At 33.7% G+C, this 17,735-nt stretch overlaps 1 protein-coding gene across 2 annotated transcripts in view; it reads right to left on the bottom strand.

Moving 5' to 3' along the window:
• Positions 1–17,735, bottom strand: part of PLOD2 (procollagen-lysine,2-oxoglutarate 5-dioxygenase 2) — a 104,161-nt gene that overhangs the window by 39,147 nt on the left and 47,279 nt on the right. For both annotated transcript variants that reach the window (XM_002759516.7, XM_008983709.5), the window contains exons 2-3: positions 15,133–15,224; positions 12,131–12,267 (exon numbers count right to left, since the gene is read on the bottom strand). In XM_002759516.7, the coding sequence (XP_002759562.3) occupies positions 12,131–12,267; positions 15,133–15,224 (229 nt within the window). The remainder of the gene's footprint in view (positions 1–12,130; positions 12,268–15,132; positions 15,225–17,735) is intronic.

Raw genomic sequence — 17,735 nt, 5'->3', positions numbered from 1 at the left:
TGTTCAGACACCTACAGGTTTTTAAAGCTCAATTTACTTGGGGGAAAATTTTTATAAAAATTGGTGCTCTAATTTAATATCTACAACTTTATTATTTTTCTGATGACTTTCTTCCTCGTCGTTCATTCACAGAATCACAATGACTTAACCAAATATAAAGTATAAAAGCCACTATCTAAAATTTTTCTACTCTGCAATAAGTTCTTTATTCATTACAATCACAAACTATTTTATATCAGTGTAACTTAAGACCAAAGGTTTCCAAAGATGATAAATTATTAACTTACCATTCCTGGTAGCTAATAGCATAATTGTAAAGTCACTCACAGCATACAATTTCAAGTCTGCCAGAGGAGTTTTCTAATCCCAGCTCTGCCACTTGATATGAGAATAACCTTAGGACAAGTCACTTAACCTCTTTACACTTAAGTGTAAAGTATAAAATGGAGAGAAAAGTAGTATCTATATCCTCAAGTTATGATTTAAAAAAATTAAAAATCACTCCTGGCACACTGTAAACACTCAACCAATTTAAAAACTAACACGAGTGGGATTGGGGTGAAGGGAGACAGAGGAAAATTCACTTTGAAGTTTTCACCAATCTGTAGGTTAAAGTAATTTTATTTTTAGCCAAATAAATGTATTTTTGAAACTAAACTAAGAATACAATTGTTCTGACTGAAACCTCAAACTTTGCCCTCTTTATTTGGGAAAAAAACTGATTAATCTGACATTATGAAACATAACACTATACTTTTTCTTCTAGGTACAACTGATTTCCTCAACCTGATTTAATGCAGGTATTTTCCTCAAAACTATAAGTTGTTATTTTTTTTAATAATGAAGACTGGGAAATAAGACCAGTTTTATGGGTCATTGGGCCATGAGAAGTGAGGCAAATAAATCAAAGTCTCTGAAACAGAGACTACCACATGAGTGACAGAGACTTTGTGTATTGCCTGGAGACGGGGAAAAATAACTTATGATGTCAGAGCATCTTATGATTAGAGACTCCAACCAAACTGAGTCTGAAATTTTGCAGGTAGCAGCATGCATACGTGTGGTGATTCCTCAAGAATCTAGAACCAGACATACCATCTGACCCAGTAAGCCCATTACTGAGTATAAACCCAAAGAATTATTAATCATTCTTCCATAAAGACACATGCACATGTATGTTTACTGCAGCATTATTTACAATGGCAAAAACTTGGAACCAACCCAAATGCCCATCAACGGGAGACTAGCTAAAGAAAATGTGGTACACATACAAAATGGAGTTCTTTGTAGACATGAAAAAGAAAGAGTTCATGTCCTTTTCAGGGACATGGATGAAGCTGGAAGCCATCATCCTCAGCAAACTAACATGGGAACAGAAAACCAAACACCACATGTTCTCACTCATAAGTGGTAGCTGAACAACGAAAACACATGGACACAGGGAGGGAAACATCACACTGGGCCTGTCGGCAGGTGGGGGGCAAGGGGAGGATGCATGCGGGACTTAAAACCTAGATGATGGGTTAATGGGTGCAGCAAACCACCATGCCACATGTTATACCTATGTTACAAAGCTGCACATTCTGCACGTTTCCCAGAACTTAAAGTAATAAAAATAAAAAATAAAGTTATAAAAGCACTTTTGGAATGTGAGTGAATATTTTTTGTCTTTGAAATCCTAATGATAGATAAAGATTATATACAATATATATAGTATATCTTAAACTATTAATAAAAGTCAGTTGTTTGAAAAGGAGGTGTTATGGAAACCTTTATAATTTAGTCTTTTATAAGCATGTGCTATCTTTATACCGAAATACAATTATTTTAAGACAAAAAGTCAAGACAAAAGTTATCACATGATTCAATTAAAAATTTGCCTTTGAAGAAAAATTTCATGTTGCTTCATTCTATTAGCACTGCTATTTCTGTGTTTAAGTACTTTAGAAAAGTTCTTTGAACTTATTTAAAACTTCTCAAAGGGCAAGAAAGACTTCCTACTTAAATTTATTTTGGCTACAAAAACTCAAATTGTCAAATTAAAAAAATGCATAGAGGTCATAAAAATATTCTCAGAAATGTAGTATTCTCAAAAATACTACTACAGAAATGTAGTCCATTTAAATATGAAGAATAAAATAAAACTTTCCACATATAACTGTTCTAAGTATGCCTGGGTCCTGAAAAAACCATAATATTCTACCATATATGGTTATATTGAGGCCCCTGCCAGACTTGCCTGTGTTCTAACTCCAATAGAGGATTGAGATTTTTATAAGCGTTTTTCCTTCTTCTCCTTCTATGTTCCCTGTTTCTGCGACACCATCAATCACATAGTCACTTAGAGTGAAAATCTTTCAGCCTTCACTCCTCTCTTTCCACGGCCTATCATGTGGAATCTTTTCCCTTATCCTATTGATTCCATTTACTTAATTCATTTTGTATTCAAATCCTTTCCATTCCTACTAGAATGTGGGTAGAGGGCAAGGGGAGCGATTAATGTAAAAACCCTAGAGACCTTCATATTACCCATTTCTTTTCTACTCATAATTACGGCAGCCTGACAAACTCTTTTAAAAACAATTTGGTGCCAATTTCCAGACTAGATCTTTCTACATGTAACAAAATATCATGTGTATCCCATATATATGTATAAAAACCCTAGAGACCTCCACATTACCCATCTCTTCTGTACTCATAATTAGGGCTGCATGACAAACTCTTTTAAAAATGTTTCTGTGCCGGTTCCCAGACTAGATCAATAGTTCTCAACTATGGCCTAAAGCAGACATCAGTAAATATTTAGTTTTTGACCTTTTACAGAAAATATTTTAGGCTTTGGAGACCATATTGTCTGTCATAATGACTGAACTCTGTCGTCGTGTTGCAAAAGTCACCATAGACAATATGTAAACAAATGAACACAGCTGTATTCAGTAAAACTTTTTACGAAAACAGGCAGTGGTACAAGCCAGTTTAACTAAGCCTCACATTAATAAGCTTTCATCAAATAACCTATTCGAAATCCAAACTGAATTATTTGATCTTACATTCATGCCTTTACTCATGATATGGCCTCTGCTTAGCATGTCTTTTCACCATCGGGTCCAAACCATTCACCACCTTCAGGGCCCATTATATATGCTACCTCCTCTACAAATCTCTCCTTGATTGGCATAATTGTAAAAGATCATTTCCCTTCTCTTAACTCCCACAGCTCTTTCCTCTCCTTTTTCACCAAACATTTTATTGTCTGATATTCATGTTAAGTGTCTAACTTATATTAGACTGCATGTCCCTCCTTCGTATGTTAGATAGACATCTTTGTTCATCTGTACATCCCATTAGCCTTGTAGTTTGCATTCACTGAGTGCATGTTAAACAAATGAATGGATCAATGAATGAACGCATCATCTCAAGTCTTAACAAGAAGCAAAAGCTCCCAGATAGCCAAAAAAGAAAGCAACCGAAGTGTTCCCTAACCTTATGTGTCATTTAGCCCTAATACAATACTTTATCATTATTGGCATAAACTTCAGCAAAAAAATTATAATCATCCAAACTCTTAGCCCCACAGACGTAGTTCTACACCTGATAATTGTGTCTTTCATCATATCTTCACCTGAAACATATGTCTATATTTCTAGAGATAATTAACACCACAAACCAATACTATGGAACCAATCCTAACCACCCACCCTCAAAAAACAGACACACTCACACACGCACAGTTAAAAATACCCACCTACCCAGTTGACCTTGCACAACAGATTATGATAAAGCTGCAATGAAATGATTAAAATTACTTTATAAATTTGGGAGGGAGGAAGGAAGGGAGGGAGGCAGGGAGTTAGCTGGCATAAAATGAATACTATTTTATTTATTTATTTTTCTTTTTTTTTGTTAAGGAGAGGAAGACAGAGTAAGAAAAAGAGGGAGAAAGAACAGGAATGTTGTTTTATTCTAAAAATGGGTATTGAAAACTTCTTTTATGCCAATAATTGTGCTTAATAATGGCCGATCAAGATTTCATTTAAAGCTATGAGTAGGTGTGGTGTGATACTGATAAGAATGTATATTTTGTGTATTTAAAGTGGAGAGTTCTATAAATGTTTATTAAGTTTATTTGTTCCGGATCTGAGTTGTCCTGGATATCCTTATTAATTTTCTGTCTCATTGATCTATCTAATATTGATGTGGAAGTCTCCCACTATCATTGTGTGGGAGTCTAGGGAGTCTAAGTCTCTTTATAGGTCTTATGTATCTGGGTGTTCCTGTATTGGGTGCATATATATTTAGGATCATTAGCTCTTCTTGTTGCATTGATCCTTTTACCATTATATCTTTGTTGCTTTACTATCAGAGGCAAGAATTGCAACTCCTGCTTTTTATTTATTTATTTATTTCTGCTCTCCATTTGGTTGGTAAATCTTTCTCCATCCCTTTGTTTTGAGTCTTTGTGTATCCTTACATGTGAAATGGGTCTGGATGCAGCATACCGTTGGATTTTGGCTGTATCTTTTAAGGGATTTAGTCTATTTAAATTTAGGATTACTGCCATTTGATGTTAGCTGGCTGTTTTGTCCATTCGTTGATGTAAATTCTTCATTATTTTGATGCTCTTTACTTTTTGGTATATTTTTGGAAAGGCTAATACTGGTTGTTCCTTTCTATGTGTAATGCTTCTTTCAGAAGCTCTTGTAAAGCAGGCCTGGTGGTAATAAAATCTCTGAGTACTTGCTTGTTCATAAAAAAATTTATTTTTCCTTCAGTTGTGAAGCTTAGTTTGGCTGGATATGAAATTCTGGGCTGAAAGTTCTTTTCTTTAAGGATGTTGAATATTGGCCCCTACTCTCTTCTGGCTTGTAGAGTTTCTGCTGAGAGATCTGCTGTAAGTCTGATAGGCTTCCCTTTGTCGGTAATGTGACCTTTCTCTCTGGCTGCCCTTAGTATTTGCTCCTTCATTTCAACCTTGGTGAATCTAACTATTATGTGCCTTGGGGTTGCTAAAATGAATACTATTTTAATGACTAAGCATTGAGCCATCCTGGCATTCCTGAGATTACTTCCATGTTTACTGCAGCACTATTTATAACAGCAAATATATGGAACAAATCTAAGTCTATATCAACAGATCAATGGATAAAGGAAATGTACAATGGATAATGGAATATTATTCACCCATAAAAAAAGAAGGAAATCCTGTCATTTGCAATAACAAAATTGTTAGAATTGCAGGTCTTTGGGTTAATGATATAAACCATGCATAAAAAGACAATAACAGATGGTCTCACTCACATATGGGAGCTAAAAAGTTTAAAGGTAGAGAGTAGAATGACAGTTACCAGAGGCTGGGAAGGGTATGTCAGGGCCAAGTGGGATGAAAAGAAGTTGGTTAATGGATGCAAACATACTGTTAGATAGAAATAATAAGTTCTCACACTCTATAGCAGAGTAAGGTGACTATAGTTAACACACTGTGACATGGTTAGGCTCTGTGTGCCCAACTCAAATCTCATCTTGAATTATAATCCCCATAATCTCAGAAATCCCCGCATGTCAAGGGAGAGACCAGGTGGACATAACTGAATCATGGGGGCAGTTTCCCCCATGCTGTTTTCATGATAGCAAGTTTTTATGAAATCTGATGGTTTTATATGGGGCTCTTCCCCCTTCACTAAGCACTTCTTCCTGCTACCTTGAGAAGCAGGTGCCTTGTTTCTCCATCATCTTACACCTTGATGTTAAGGTTCCTGAGTCTTCCCCAGCCATGCTGAACTGTGAGTCAATTAAACCTCTTTCTTTATAAATTACCCAGTTTCAGGCAGTTCTTTATAGCAGTATAAAACAGACTAATATACATTGTATATTTCAAAATAGCTGAAAGAGAGGTCTTGAAAGGTTCCTAACACATATAAATGACAAATGTTTGAGGTGATGGATATCATAAATACTCTGACTTGATCATTACCATTCTACGCATGTAACAAAATATCGTATGTATCCCTTATATATGTATAAATATGTGTCAATTTAAAAAGTTAAATATTACGTGAGGGATTTTCCTCGGAATAGTCTATAATTTCATTTGCTGAATATGAAATCCGGATTGGGGCTGGGCACAGGTGGAAGTCAATGAGGACACTGCCTAGTTGGAGGATTACTTCTCTACAAAATGTCTTCTGAGAGTGGTCTAAGAGCTATAGCATCACCTAAGATAAAGCTGCTATCTACCTGTGGGACCACAAGTCATATCTACTTGTTTCAGGGTCAGTCTCTTTACTTGTGAAATGGTAAAATGATTTAAATGAAAATTTCCCTCTGGTTTAAAAATGACGAGTTTATTTCTGCAATATTAGAACTCTCAAATAGGATACATATTTAGTGCACAATGTGTTCATTAAGTCAATAAAAAATAAATTTTTAAGAAAAAAATTGAAATTCCTATCATCTATTATGATGTAGACACCATATGCCAGATACAACAAATACAATGTTGTTGAGAGAGAAATACATCCAGAGATCAGAATTTTGGTCCCAGTCAGTCCCAGAGCAGCCAGAGCAGCTGGGACCATATTTTACACATCCAGCAGCATCCAGCATCATATTTTGAAAATGGCAGATGCTTAGTACATTTTCCTAAAAAGGATAAAATTCAAGAAGCAGACAATCTGGTTAGGGAATGCACACCTACATACATGTAATAGACAAAATAATCACACATGAGAATAGCCAGGGGCAATCTAGACACATGGGAACACCTAACACTTCTTTTGCATGTCATCTGCTTTTTCCTCATTTCAGTCTACTCACTAATGTGCTCATCCATACTCGGTAAATATTAAGAAGAGCATTTAAACAATTTAAGAAACATCATTTTCTACTTAATTCCTAAACACATTTCACACTATTTTAGATAAACCAGAAGGCAGTGAAGTACAGCTAATATTGAAGTACAGCTAATGATTTAAATCTTTCCTTAAAAAATACAGAGAGGAAGAAGAAAGTAATAGTATAGAAATTGGGATTCAGGATGTGATTTGGCTTTCCTTTACACTAATATAATGAAATGCTGTCCATCACGAATGACTAAGTTCTTTGCATCTGCAAACTTAAAATATCATCACCACCAAGAAGGAGTCAAATAAATCTGCCATTGTTAGTTAAAATTATAGATATTGTATTTTAAAAGTTTTGCTTTCAAAAACTTCCATTCTGTCTTTTCTATAAATTATGTAAAACAATATAAAAGTCAAGCATGCTGGAAATGTACTCTGAATTATGAGAAGTATTAAACATTTACATCCTAGAATACAAATAAGATCTGGTCACCTTTAGAATAACACATATAAATCATACTTTGATAATAACAACAAAATCATTAAATTGCTATTTTCAAAATAATATCTAAGTGACTCAATAAAACACAATCTTTTAAAACTTTCCTAAAAATAAATGATTCTGAAGAGATTATGCCAATATTCAAGGTTTTTAAAAGCTATGCATTCTTTTTCCACAATGTTTGTTCTGTTTTGTCCACAGAATTAGTATGATATAAATGAGAATTCCTTGAGGGTGGCATCTATTTATATCTCTTTTTCTATAGTAATAACTTCAATGCCTGGATCACATGTTGTGGTCAATACATGTATCATAAAAGCAAAGTGGAAAACTCATTCACTTTTACCACTTTTTCAGCAAAATAATGATCAATGAGAAGCCAAAAAAAATTTGGCCTACATGAAATCAGAAGCAATAGCCTCATATTCATAGTTTCTACTCAAAATTCAGCTTTTAAATAATTTCAATTACTTGGTATTTTAAAAGTTCAGATGCTTTCCTGCCTTTAGAAGTCATCTTATTATAATCTCCAAATGAACAACAACAAAAATCTCAAAAAATAGTTTCGAAGCATCCACCATTATTTCCCCTTCTTGAGAGGTCTATTTCTTCTTGTAATGTAATTCACCGTTACCCAACTTGTACTGATTTCTTGCTATTGCATCTTGAATATATGTAATTGAGGAACAGGCCCCAGCTTCATTACTGTGTGAAACATACAACTACAATTCAGCATGATAACTGAAAAGAAACTACCCATATGCAGTCAAAGTGACAAGGTACACTATTGAACAGCAGGGATTTGTGTGACTGAAACTATCCCTCCATTTATAGCCAGTGTTTATTTATCTTAGATCAACTTTGCAGATCAGAACCACCTAGGAAACTGCTCAAATAATGACTACACTTAATATTCATTCTAACTAAATATATCAACTTTTATAGTATATCATTGACTACCATTCCAATTGTTTTTAAGTTTAGTCTTTTGTTGGCAACAGCCAATTCTTTTATATTACCTCAAACTCATAATCATCTTTAAACAAACACTTCAATGAACTGGGAGGTGTCTATATATCTTTGAATAGTTATTTCCATAAAATAAATGCTCCTTTTTTGGAAGGCCAGTAACCACCACCAAATAAGTCTTTCAAATATCTCATATACTGGGAGTTTTCAACATGGTGCACATCTGCATTCTAATCAGTAGAGTTACATACAGTGCCACCAATAAAAGTGCAATTACTGCCCTGTCCCAAATTCAAATTCAAGTATTAATTGCACCAACATTATTTCTAACTGGTTTTCTTCTAAATAACTTTCTTAAGTCTAAACGAAATTTTTAAGTCAAAAAGAAAAAAGAACAAACAGCCAGAATTTTTATTAGGTGACTTTATTTGATGCCCCCAAATCTGGAAAACTTATTTCATCATATGCTTATTTTAGGGCCTGAGACTGCTGGTTTATACTTTACTATAAGCAACACAGCAAAAGTTGTGCGAGGATATTCAGTATGTATCAAATTTACTCCCAAGAACACAAATACTTTGTTATATTTTGGTTTAAATATTATCCTTTCAAAAATAATAAGAAAACACTAGCTAACATATAATAATTAGGTTTGATCATCTCTCATCAATATGACTAGAGTAGAAGAAATACAAGCTTTATAACATAATTCTAAAACAAATCCAAAATACCCAGTAATAAAACTCAACATGCTCATTCCCTTTAACGTATCAAATATTTATGACATCATTTTTCTCCATAAGTCTATAGCCATCTAATTATAATATTTGTCCCTAAAATTTTCATTAGCCTATTTCAAAAAAAAAAAATCACCAAATTCATTACATTTTTTGGTAACTGTTCTAATCAAGGAGAGATTATCAAATTTTATAAGCCATATTAATTGCAAGAAAATACTGACACACACACACACAAACACACACACACACTGCAGCATGAAATAACTTAAAAAAAGATTGAAGCAATTTATATTATGAACATTTTCAGTTTTCCCTTTGTTCTGAGAATAACCTAAAACCTTACCAAATATTTATTTTCTCTCTAAATTAAATATGATAAATCTACCCTACAGAGTATTTTTATAAAGAGCCAGTTTCTAATTTTAAATATTCATCCAAAAGTAAGTTTAGAACACATATTCCATGGAAGGAATGCAACAAAATTGCTTCTAAATTAATTCAGGCTTTTTAGCATGTCTAAATGGCATAAGGGATAATTATGGAATATTGGAAATGTTCTAAAATTGAATGATATGGATGACTGCACGAATCTGTAAACTTAATTAAATTCATTGAATGTTACAAATATTTATGGCATGTTATATAAATTATACCATAATAAAGTTATGTTTCTTAAAAGGCCCTACTAAACCACTAAGTATATAAATCTGTGGTTTTTTTAATATAACAGTGACGACCTATGTTTCCACAAAACTAATTATTACAGTCAAATTGTCCTTAAAATATTCCATAAAAAAATAAGAATTTGTTTTATTAAAATGAATATATCCTGAATTCTGGCCCTTTATCACAGCTAACCTTAATTGAGAGTTTAGCAATTGTTGTTCAGAATGGGCATCATATTTCAAACAATTTACAAACAGCTTAATTAATTCTCCTAGGCCCTAGGTTACCTACAGTTTTCAACTAGATTCATCACTCTGTACTTTTAAAAAAAGGTGTTTCTAAATCTAAGAGGGGGAAAAATCTCTTAAGTGGCTTCAATTGCTCATCCCTCTTTACCCTACTGGTTACTTTCTCATGACCCCTAGGTTTTTTTTCACAGGATAGTCATCATTGGTAATGATGGAGAAAATGTTAATGACTCCTCTTAGACAATGAATTGGCTAAGCTGTGATCCATGTTTTCACTTAGCTGGCTGTTCTTACAGGAGTTTTCAGAAGTTTTATCTGTTTGGTACAGTGATATATCACAAACACTAACACTGCCTGGAAGATACTGTGTCTTCCATTAAAATTTTATTACCTTTTCTGTCAAGATGGGTCTTAAACTATCATCTAAAGCAACAGACTCAACCTCAAGCAGGCTTTAGGTATCTTACAGTGTCCTTCTTCTCATTAGAAAAAAAACAGGTCCCTCACTATACCAGTTATCCACAAGGCTAAATGTTAGATAGGGGGCCCGAGGTGAAGGATGGTGATGTGAAAGTAAGGGTAGATAAAAGTAGTTCTTCCAAAAAAAAAAAAAAGTAGTTCTTCCTAAAATCCAAAAGGAAGCTTGGGGATCTATAATCATTTCTGACTCATATGTAGTAACTCTTACAAGGAGTATGTACCTCAGAGCCAAAGTAAAAATGTACATGTGGCAAGTACAAGCTGACGAATACGGTTGTTTGAAATCCATGGTAATTTTAAACCAAAACATACTCAGCATTTAATCTAGAAAGCAATTTTACTGAACTTTGTATTCCTTCTCTCAGTGTAAAAAAAAGAACAGATGCTGTAGAAAAATTCCCAATAAACTACTGCCAAACACTTGCCTTACCACACTTCATCTTGAAAAATAGGTAACCACAAGAAGAACTTAATCTTTTTGTGTAAAACAGGAAAATTTTACAGATGCAAGTGTTATATGTATCTGTTAAAATCTTTTAAGTGTTCATGGCACTGGGATTTCATTATATTAATATCTATTTTCTTTTCATAATTTAAAAGTTTCTTATTTACACACTTGCATAAAAATACTACTCTTATTTTCATCTGCAAATAATTTGTATCTTTATATTTTCAAATTGAGAAAAATACTTAAAAAGACTTTCCTAAGTTAGAGGGGAAAATTCACAGGGACTTAAAATGAGCAATTAATAACAAAAACAAATAAGATACAGAGAATAAAAGAAAGGAAGTGGCAACTAATAACTCATGACAATTTGATATTATTATAAAATTATAAGAAGATGGTAAATAAAAACAGTGGATATTTAATTAGGAGAGAGAAATATTACACAAAATACATTTAAAGGTTCTTCTTTCTTATGTCTCACTTGTATTTATAATTTTGCATGGTCTTTTTTCTTTTGTTTAATCAGAATCCATTAGGTTACCCTTCACTATGATCTTTAACCTTAACTCAACCAAAGTATGAATGTCACAAAATGTTACTTCTTGCCATGTTATCTCATTAGCATTTATGGTAATTCATCATCTTTGATGACATTACATCATGTCACACCATGGCTGATATAATTTGGATCTATGTCCCCACCCTAATCTTATGTTGAAATGTAATCCCCAGTACTGGAAGTGGGGCTGGGTAGGAGATGATTGGATCATGAGGGCAGTTTCCAATAGTTTAGTACCATCCCCCTAGTGCTGTTTTCATTATAGAGTTCTCATGAGATCTGGTTGTTTAAAAGTATGTAGCACCTCCCCTCACTTCCTCCTGCTCCCACCATGTGGGACAGCCTGTGAAGCCTTCACTCCCTCTTTGCTTTCCACCATGATCCTAAGTTTTCTGAGGCCTTCCCAGAAGCCAAGCAGGTGGCCAGCATCATGCTTCCTGTATAGCCTGTGAACCTGTGAGCCAATTAAGCCTCTTTTCTTTATAAATTATGCAGTCTCAGAAATTTACAGCAGCATAACTGATTAATAAAATAGTTTTATAATTATAATTAATATCTACTTTTTAAAACAATGATTCCTTGTCAATAAAATATTTTAATATATAATTACAAATATAATCTCTGTTCTTTAAAAAGTAACTTAATATAGATTTTTAAATCCACAGAGTGTTTTTCTTACCATTCAGTAAACATGACAACCAGATCATCTTGATCAGCATAGTGTCCCATGACTTCTTTCACTAATCTCACTTTTTGGCCCCCTCCAATACTATTAATTCCATCACCACCTCTCCACTCTTCTCCTTGACCAAGGACCTATAAACAAAATCAACATTTCATTCCTGAGCAAAACTCAAATTTTGAAAGTGCTATGAAAAACGTAAAGATATCATCAACTTGAACAAAACTGTACCATAACCACTATTCTAATGTTTCATGAAATCATGCCAGAAAAAAAAAATCTAGATGCCGAAGTCAGATCATAATTCTTCAATGTTATCCACCCAGAAAATGCCATTCTCAATTTTACCATCTCCAAAGTTACGAGTCTAATCCAAGGAAGTAGACTCAGAAGTTATTTCTCACATTGTATCATTTTATTTCTATTTGTTTATACCAATATGAAGAAGGAAAATCAATAAATTTCCCATATCACTTGTTTCAATCTGGCAGAAAACCTTTTTGATCAACACTGAAAGTCACTGAAGCACAGTGACTCCTTGATGAAAGGCCTTTAAATGATTTTCCTACTGAACCAAATGGGCTTTTAGGGAATTGCAGAGGTCATCAAGAAAACAATCACCTTCCTTACCCTATCAATCTTAAACTTATGTGATTCTCAAAAGCTTAATAAGAATTTTTCAGTGCAAGAAATTGCCTAAGCACAATTAACTTAAATTTAATTTTAAAACCCTGTGTCCTTTCTCTTCACTATTTGCTTGAGCCTCAACAGCTGCTTCCTGAATTGGAAATGCACTGTGACACACTGACAGTAAGGGAACAGAAAGTACAATACATGTTCCTTCCCCCACATAACACACACCTTTTCTCTTACTTTAATTAAAAAAAAAGTCTAAAGTTGCCATTATAATGATCTACTAAGAGATACGGAAATTAATGGAGAATGAAATTAAAAATAAAAACACAATAAAAGGATAAAATAAAATTTAAAAATAAATACCATTAGTTCCAACTGTACTTAACACTGAGCTGAAGATAAATCTTGCTAGCAAAGCCTGTGAGGCTCACAGCCTCAAATGTCTTGTTATAACTTATGTGGAAGCTTGAGGGAAAAACACCACTCAAGAAAACACAAGCTGTTTTGGATGTGGATTCAAGTTGGCCAATCTAGTAGCATTAACAGTTCTTGCTCTAAATATTGGCCTCTTGTGGCCCTGAGATTTGTTCCAGAACCCATCTGGAATCTCTAATCCAGAAGCAACACTGGGCCCAACCACATCTGAGAGTCTACTTTGTGAATGCACTATGTTAAGGACTATTCTCTATTAAGAGAGTGATTTCTACTACACTAGTGGTTGTCAGATTTCAGTGTGCTTATGAATCTGAAACCTTGTTCAAACACAGATTTCAGATATCACTCCCAGAATTCATAATTCAGTTGGTCTGAGGTGGAGCCTGATCATTTTTTCTTTCTAACCAGTAGCCAGGTGATGCAGATGTTGCTGGTCTGGGGGCCACATTTTGAAAACCACTGAATTACATGAGGAGAGAGCAAAAGGACCATAAATGCCAATAAGTTAAATGTGAATGGGGTCTAAGATCTCATATTATACTTTATAGTTATTTGCCTTGGGACTAGGTTTCCTCATCCAGAAATAAAGTAGTATCTACCTTACATGGTTCACATAGTGACTTAACAGCACATCATATATAAAGTTCCTTACAAGGTACCTTGCAAATAAGAAACATTCCACTCTCTCCCCAGTCTGAACCCTAACGATTCCCCAACTAGATTTCAGTATTATTTTGTCCTAACTTTAATTTTACCTCCACAGTGTCTTCCATCAGTACATACTACTACAATTTTTATCTACCATAACAACATATTTCTAACATGTTTTTCATTTATCCTATATTAAACATCTAGTTGTTACAACTAGATCTCTTTTTTCAGCAAAATTTAGCTATTTACTAGCTGTTCTACATTAACATTGAGCTGTTCTATATTTACATCCATACCTAATATTCCAGTGGTTATGTAATTTAAAAACTACCTTTTTAATATAGTACATACTCAAATGGCTCAGTTTTTCTCCAAACAAAAATCAATCTTTCTCCTTTTTTAAAAAAGTTTTTCTTTTTGTGTTCCTACCTAGATAGCTCCCTGTTATCCTCTTATTCGTAGAAAAAACTTGGCTGACAGATACTTCTACTAAACAAAACAAGTAAGTAAATAAAAGGGCAGGCCTCTCATAGCTAAGTTTAATAGTTCTGCCAATTTCCCCAAGTTCCCTGTGATCATTTGTCAATAAGATGTTCACCTGGAGATAAGTTTTCTAAAACACATTTGGTTAAAAATACATTAACAATGCTATCAAATTCCTCTGAAAGAAAAGAAAGAGAAAAAATTAGCAATTTTCAGTAATAGTAAAAGCACACTCTTCACAGTTATGTTTCTAATTCTCTGTAAACAAAGAATCATACTATGATAGAGAAACCCATTACAGAAAAAATTATTCAGTCAGTGAAAAAAATTCCTGCCAAATCTTATTTACATTGTGTTCATAGGTGACCTGCCAGAAAATTAGTTATATATGCAAATACATACTAATGTATTTTTCTGCTGTTTTATAGAACGTATTTATACAGAACATTAGCAAAAATAAGAAGTTATTGTTTGAGTGGCACAGTATTATTTTATTTTTAATTGTTATAGGTGCATAATACTTTCATATTTATGGGGTACATGTTATATTTTGATACAGGTATATAATGTGTAATGACCAAGTCAGAGTACTTTGGCTATCCCTCACCTCAAGCATTTACTACTTCTTTGTGTGTGGAACTATTAACAAGCCCCAAAACTATATGAACTAACAGCAATCATGTAACCAACTGTTATCTTCCTTGTGAGGATTACAGATTATAGTGCCATTATTATGAAAAATGTACATTAGGCACATATTATAGGATCTTCATAGGTTAAAGAACATACCATACCTTCACAGTATAATTGAAATATTTGGCTGACTGCATAAATCGATGGAATCCATCACTTTCTTTTGTTGCTACAGTTATGACTAATAATTTATCTGCAAAGACAAAAGAAAACACAAGAAGGTTTACCAATAGATCAAAAGCTCACATTTTACAAATCACTACAGTAGTTAGAGACCTCACTAAACCCATGGGAATATTCTGGTTTATTGATCTACACAAGACTAAACAAAGCTGTGGAAATAAATGACTCAGACTGGTTGTATTACTGCCAAATGATGAACTTTCAAATGACAATTATGTCAATGCAAAAAAGTACATTGATGATTATGAAAATGCATGCCGTCAATAGAATATTTCAACATCAAGAAAAACTTCCATAAAATGAACATTTTTATAACCTGTAATGATTAAGATTCTCTTAGACATCATCTAATCAATAAACTTCACCATTACCTATAACTTATTTCAGATTTATGAACACCATCAGTGAGGATATTGGCAAATTACATTCATCAAAACGATGACATATACGAAAAACAGACACAATCATTAAATTTGATCCTAATTTTCTAAAATAAATTGTGACAACTGGGAGCAAATATTTAAAAAGAAAAATCTTAATTTCTTTCTCCTATCCGGCATTGCTTTCATATGAAAAGTCTTATAAGCAACATTTATTTATTTATTTATTTATTGTGTTTTGGTTTTTCTTTTTTTTTTTTTTTTTTTTTGAGACGGAGTTTCACCCTTCTTACCCAGTCTGGAGTGCAATGGTGCAATCTCGGCTCACCGCAACCTCCGTCTCCTGGGTTCAGGCAATTCTCCTGCCTCAGCCTCCTGAGTAGCTGGGATTACAGGCACGCACCACTGTGCCCAGCTAATTTTTGTATTTTTAGTAGAGACGGGGTTTCACCATGTTGACCAGGATGGTCTCAATCTCTTGACCTCGTGATCCACCCACCTCAGCCTCCCAAAGTGCTGGGACTACAGGCGTGAGACACCGCGCCCGGCCCTGGTTTTTCTTTAAAGAATAAATGGAATCAAAATAACTACTTCCCTAGTAAATATACAGCGGTTAACTACCATTTTATAATGAATTATTATTTTCAATCCAACCTAAGACTTCTTTTTAGTAGAAGTAGATAGATTTAAGGAATTGTCTCAAAACACCTATATAAGCTACTACAGATAATGATTATTATTAATAAGAAAAGACATGTTGGAAAATGCACAGAAGAAACAAGTGAATAGCAAATAGGGCTAGAACTTTTTTTTAACTGAAGATTTAGAAGAACCCACACACTAAGAAAGCAAAACTAACATATTTTCAACATTCTCTGAGTAACATCATTTGTTTCTGACTTGCTCTCTATTTATAAGAAAAAATTCAGATTTTGAGTGTCCTCTAAGCAACAATCACCAAACATGGCAATAATGCATTATAGGATCAGCTAAATATTATAGCAGATGAACTAATCTATTTATCTGTCAAATTTCGAAAGTAACTACAATAAAATATAAATAAGTGCAATACACAAAGAAGTATTAAATTCAAACATTCATTAGTCAACCTTAAAAAAAATCCATGAAGATAAACATCAGTGTTCTTAGATATTTTTCTAAGAAAAAGGTATTTATTGGCCAAGTGCGGTGGCTCATGCCTGTAATCCCATCACTTTGGGAAGCCGAGGTGGCCAGATCACTCAAGGTCAGCAGTTTGAGACCAGCCTGGCCAACATGGTGAAACCCTGTCTCTACTAAAAATACAAAAATTAGTCAGGCGTGGTGGCACATGCTTGTAATCCCAGCTACTCGGGAGGCTGAGGCATGAGGATCACTTGAACCCAGGAGGTGGAGGCTTTTTTTTAAATTCATTTATAAAGTTTCAAATAGAGATTAACTGATTTATGAAAATTTGACATTATTCAGAATAAATTTCAAAATAGGAGATACCACAGAGCACACATTTTAAAGTCTATCTGTAATAAAATTAATCTATTTAAAGTTACATTTCTTAAATTTTTCTATATAAATCTTATGAATTAACTTTAATTGATCTTAGTTATTTCTTGTCTTCTGCTAGCTTTTTAATTTGTTTGCTCTTGGATCTCTAGTTCTTTAAATTATGATGTTAGGATGTTGATTTGACATCTTTCCTGCTTTCTCCTGTGGGCATTTAGCACTGTAAATTTCCAAATTTCCCTCTAAACACTGCTTTAGCTGTGTCCCAGAGATTTCAATATGTTGTATCTTTGCTCTCATTGGTTTCAAAGAACTTATTTATTTCTGCCTTAATTTTATTTACTCCTTAGTCATTCAGGAACAGGTTGCTCAGTTTCCATGTAGTTGTGCGGTTTTTAGTAAGTTTCTTAATCCTGAATTCTAATTTGATTGCCCTGTTGTCTGAGAGACTGTTTGCAATGGCTTCAGTTCTTTTGCATTGGCTGAGGAATGCCTTACTTCCAATTATGTTGTCAATTTTACAACAGATCAATGTGGTGCTAAGAAGAATGTATTTTCTGTTGATTTGGGGTGGAGAGTTCTGTAGATGTCTATTAATTCTGCTTGGTCCAGAGCCGAGTTCAAGTACTGAATATTCTTGT

This window comes from Callithrix jacchus, chromosome 17 (assembly GCF_049354715.1).
Source record: "Callithrix jacchus isolate 240 chromosome 17, calJac240_pri, whole genome shotgun sequence".
NCBI lineage: Eukaryota > Metazoa > Chordata > Mammalia > Primates > Cebidae > Callithrix > Callithrix jacchus.
The sequence above is the reverse complement of the archived record's forward strand: the minus strand, read 5'-3'. Positions and strand labels throughout refer to the sequence as shown.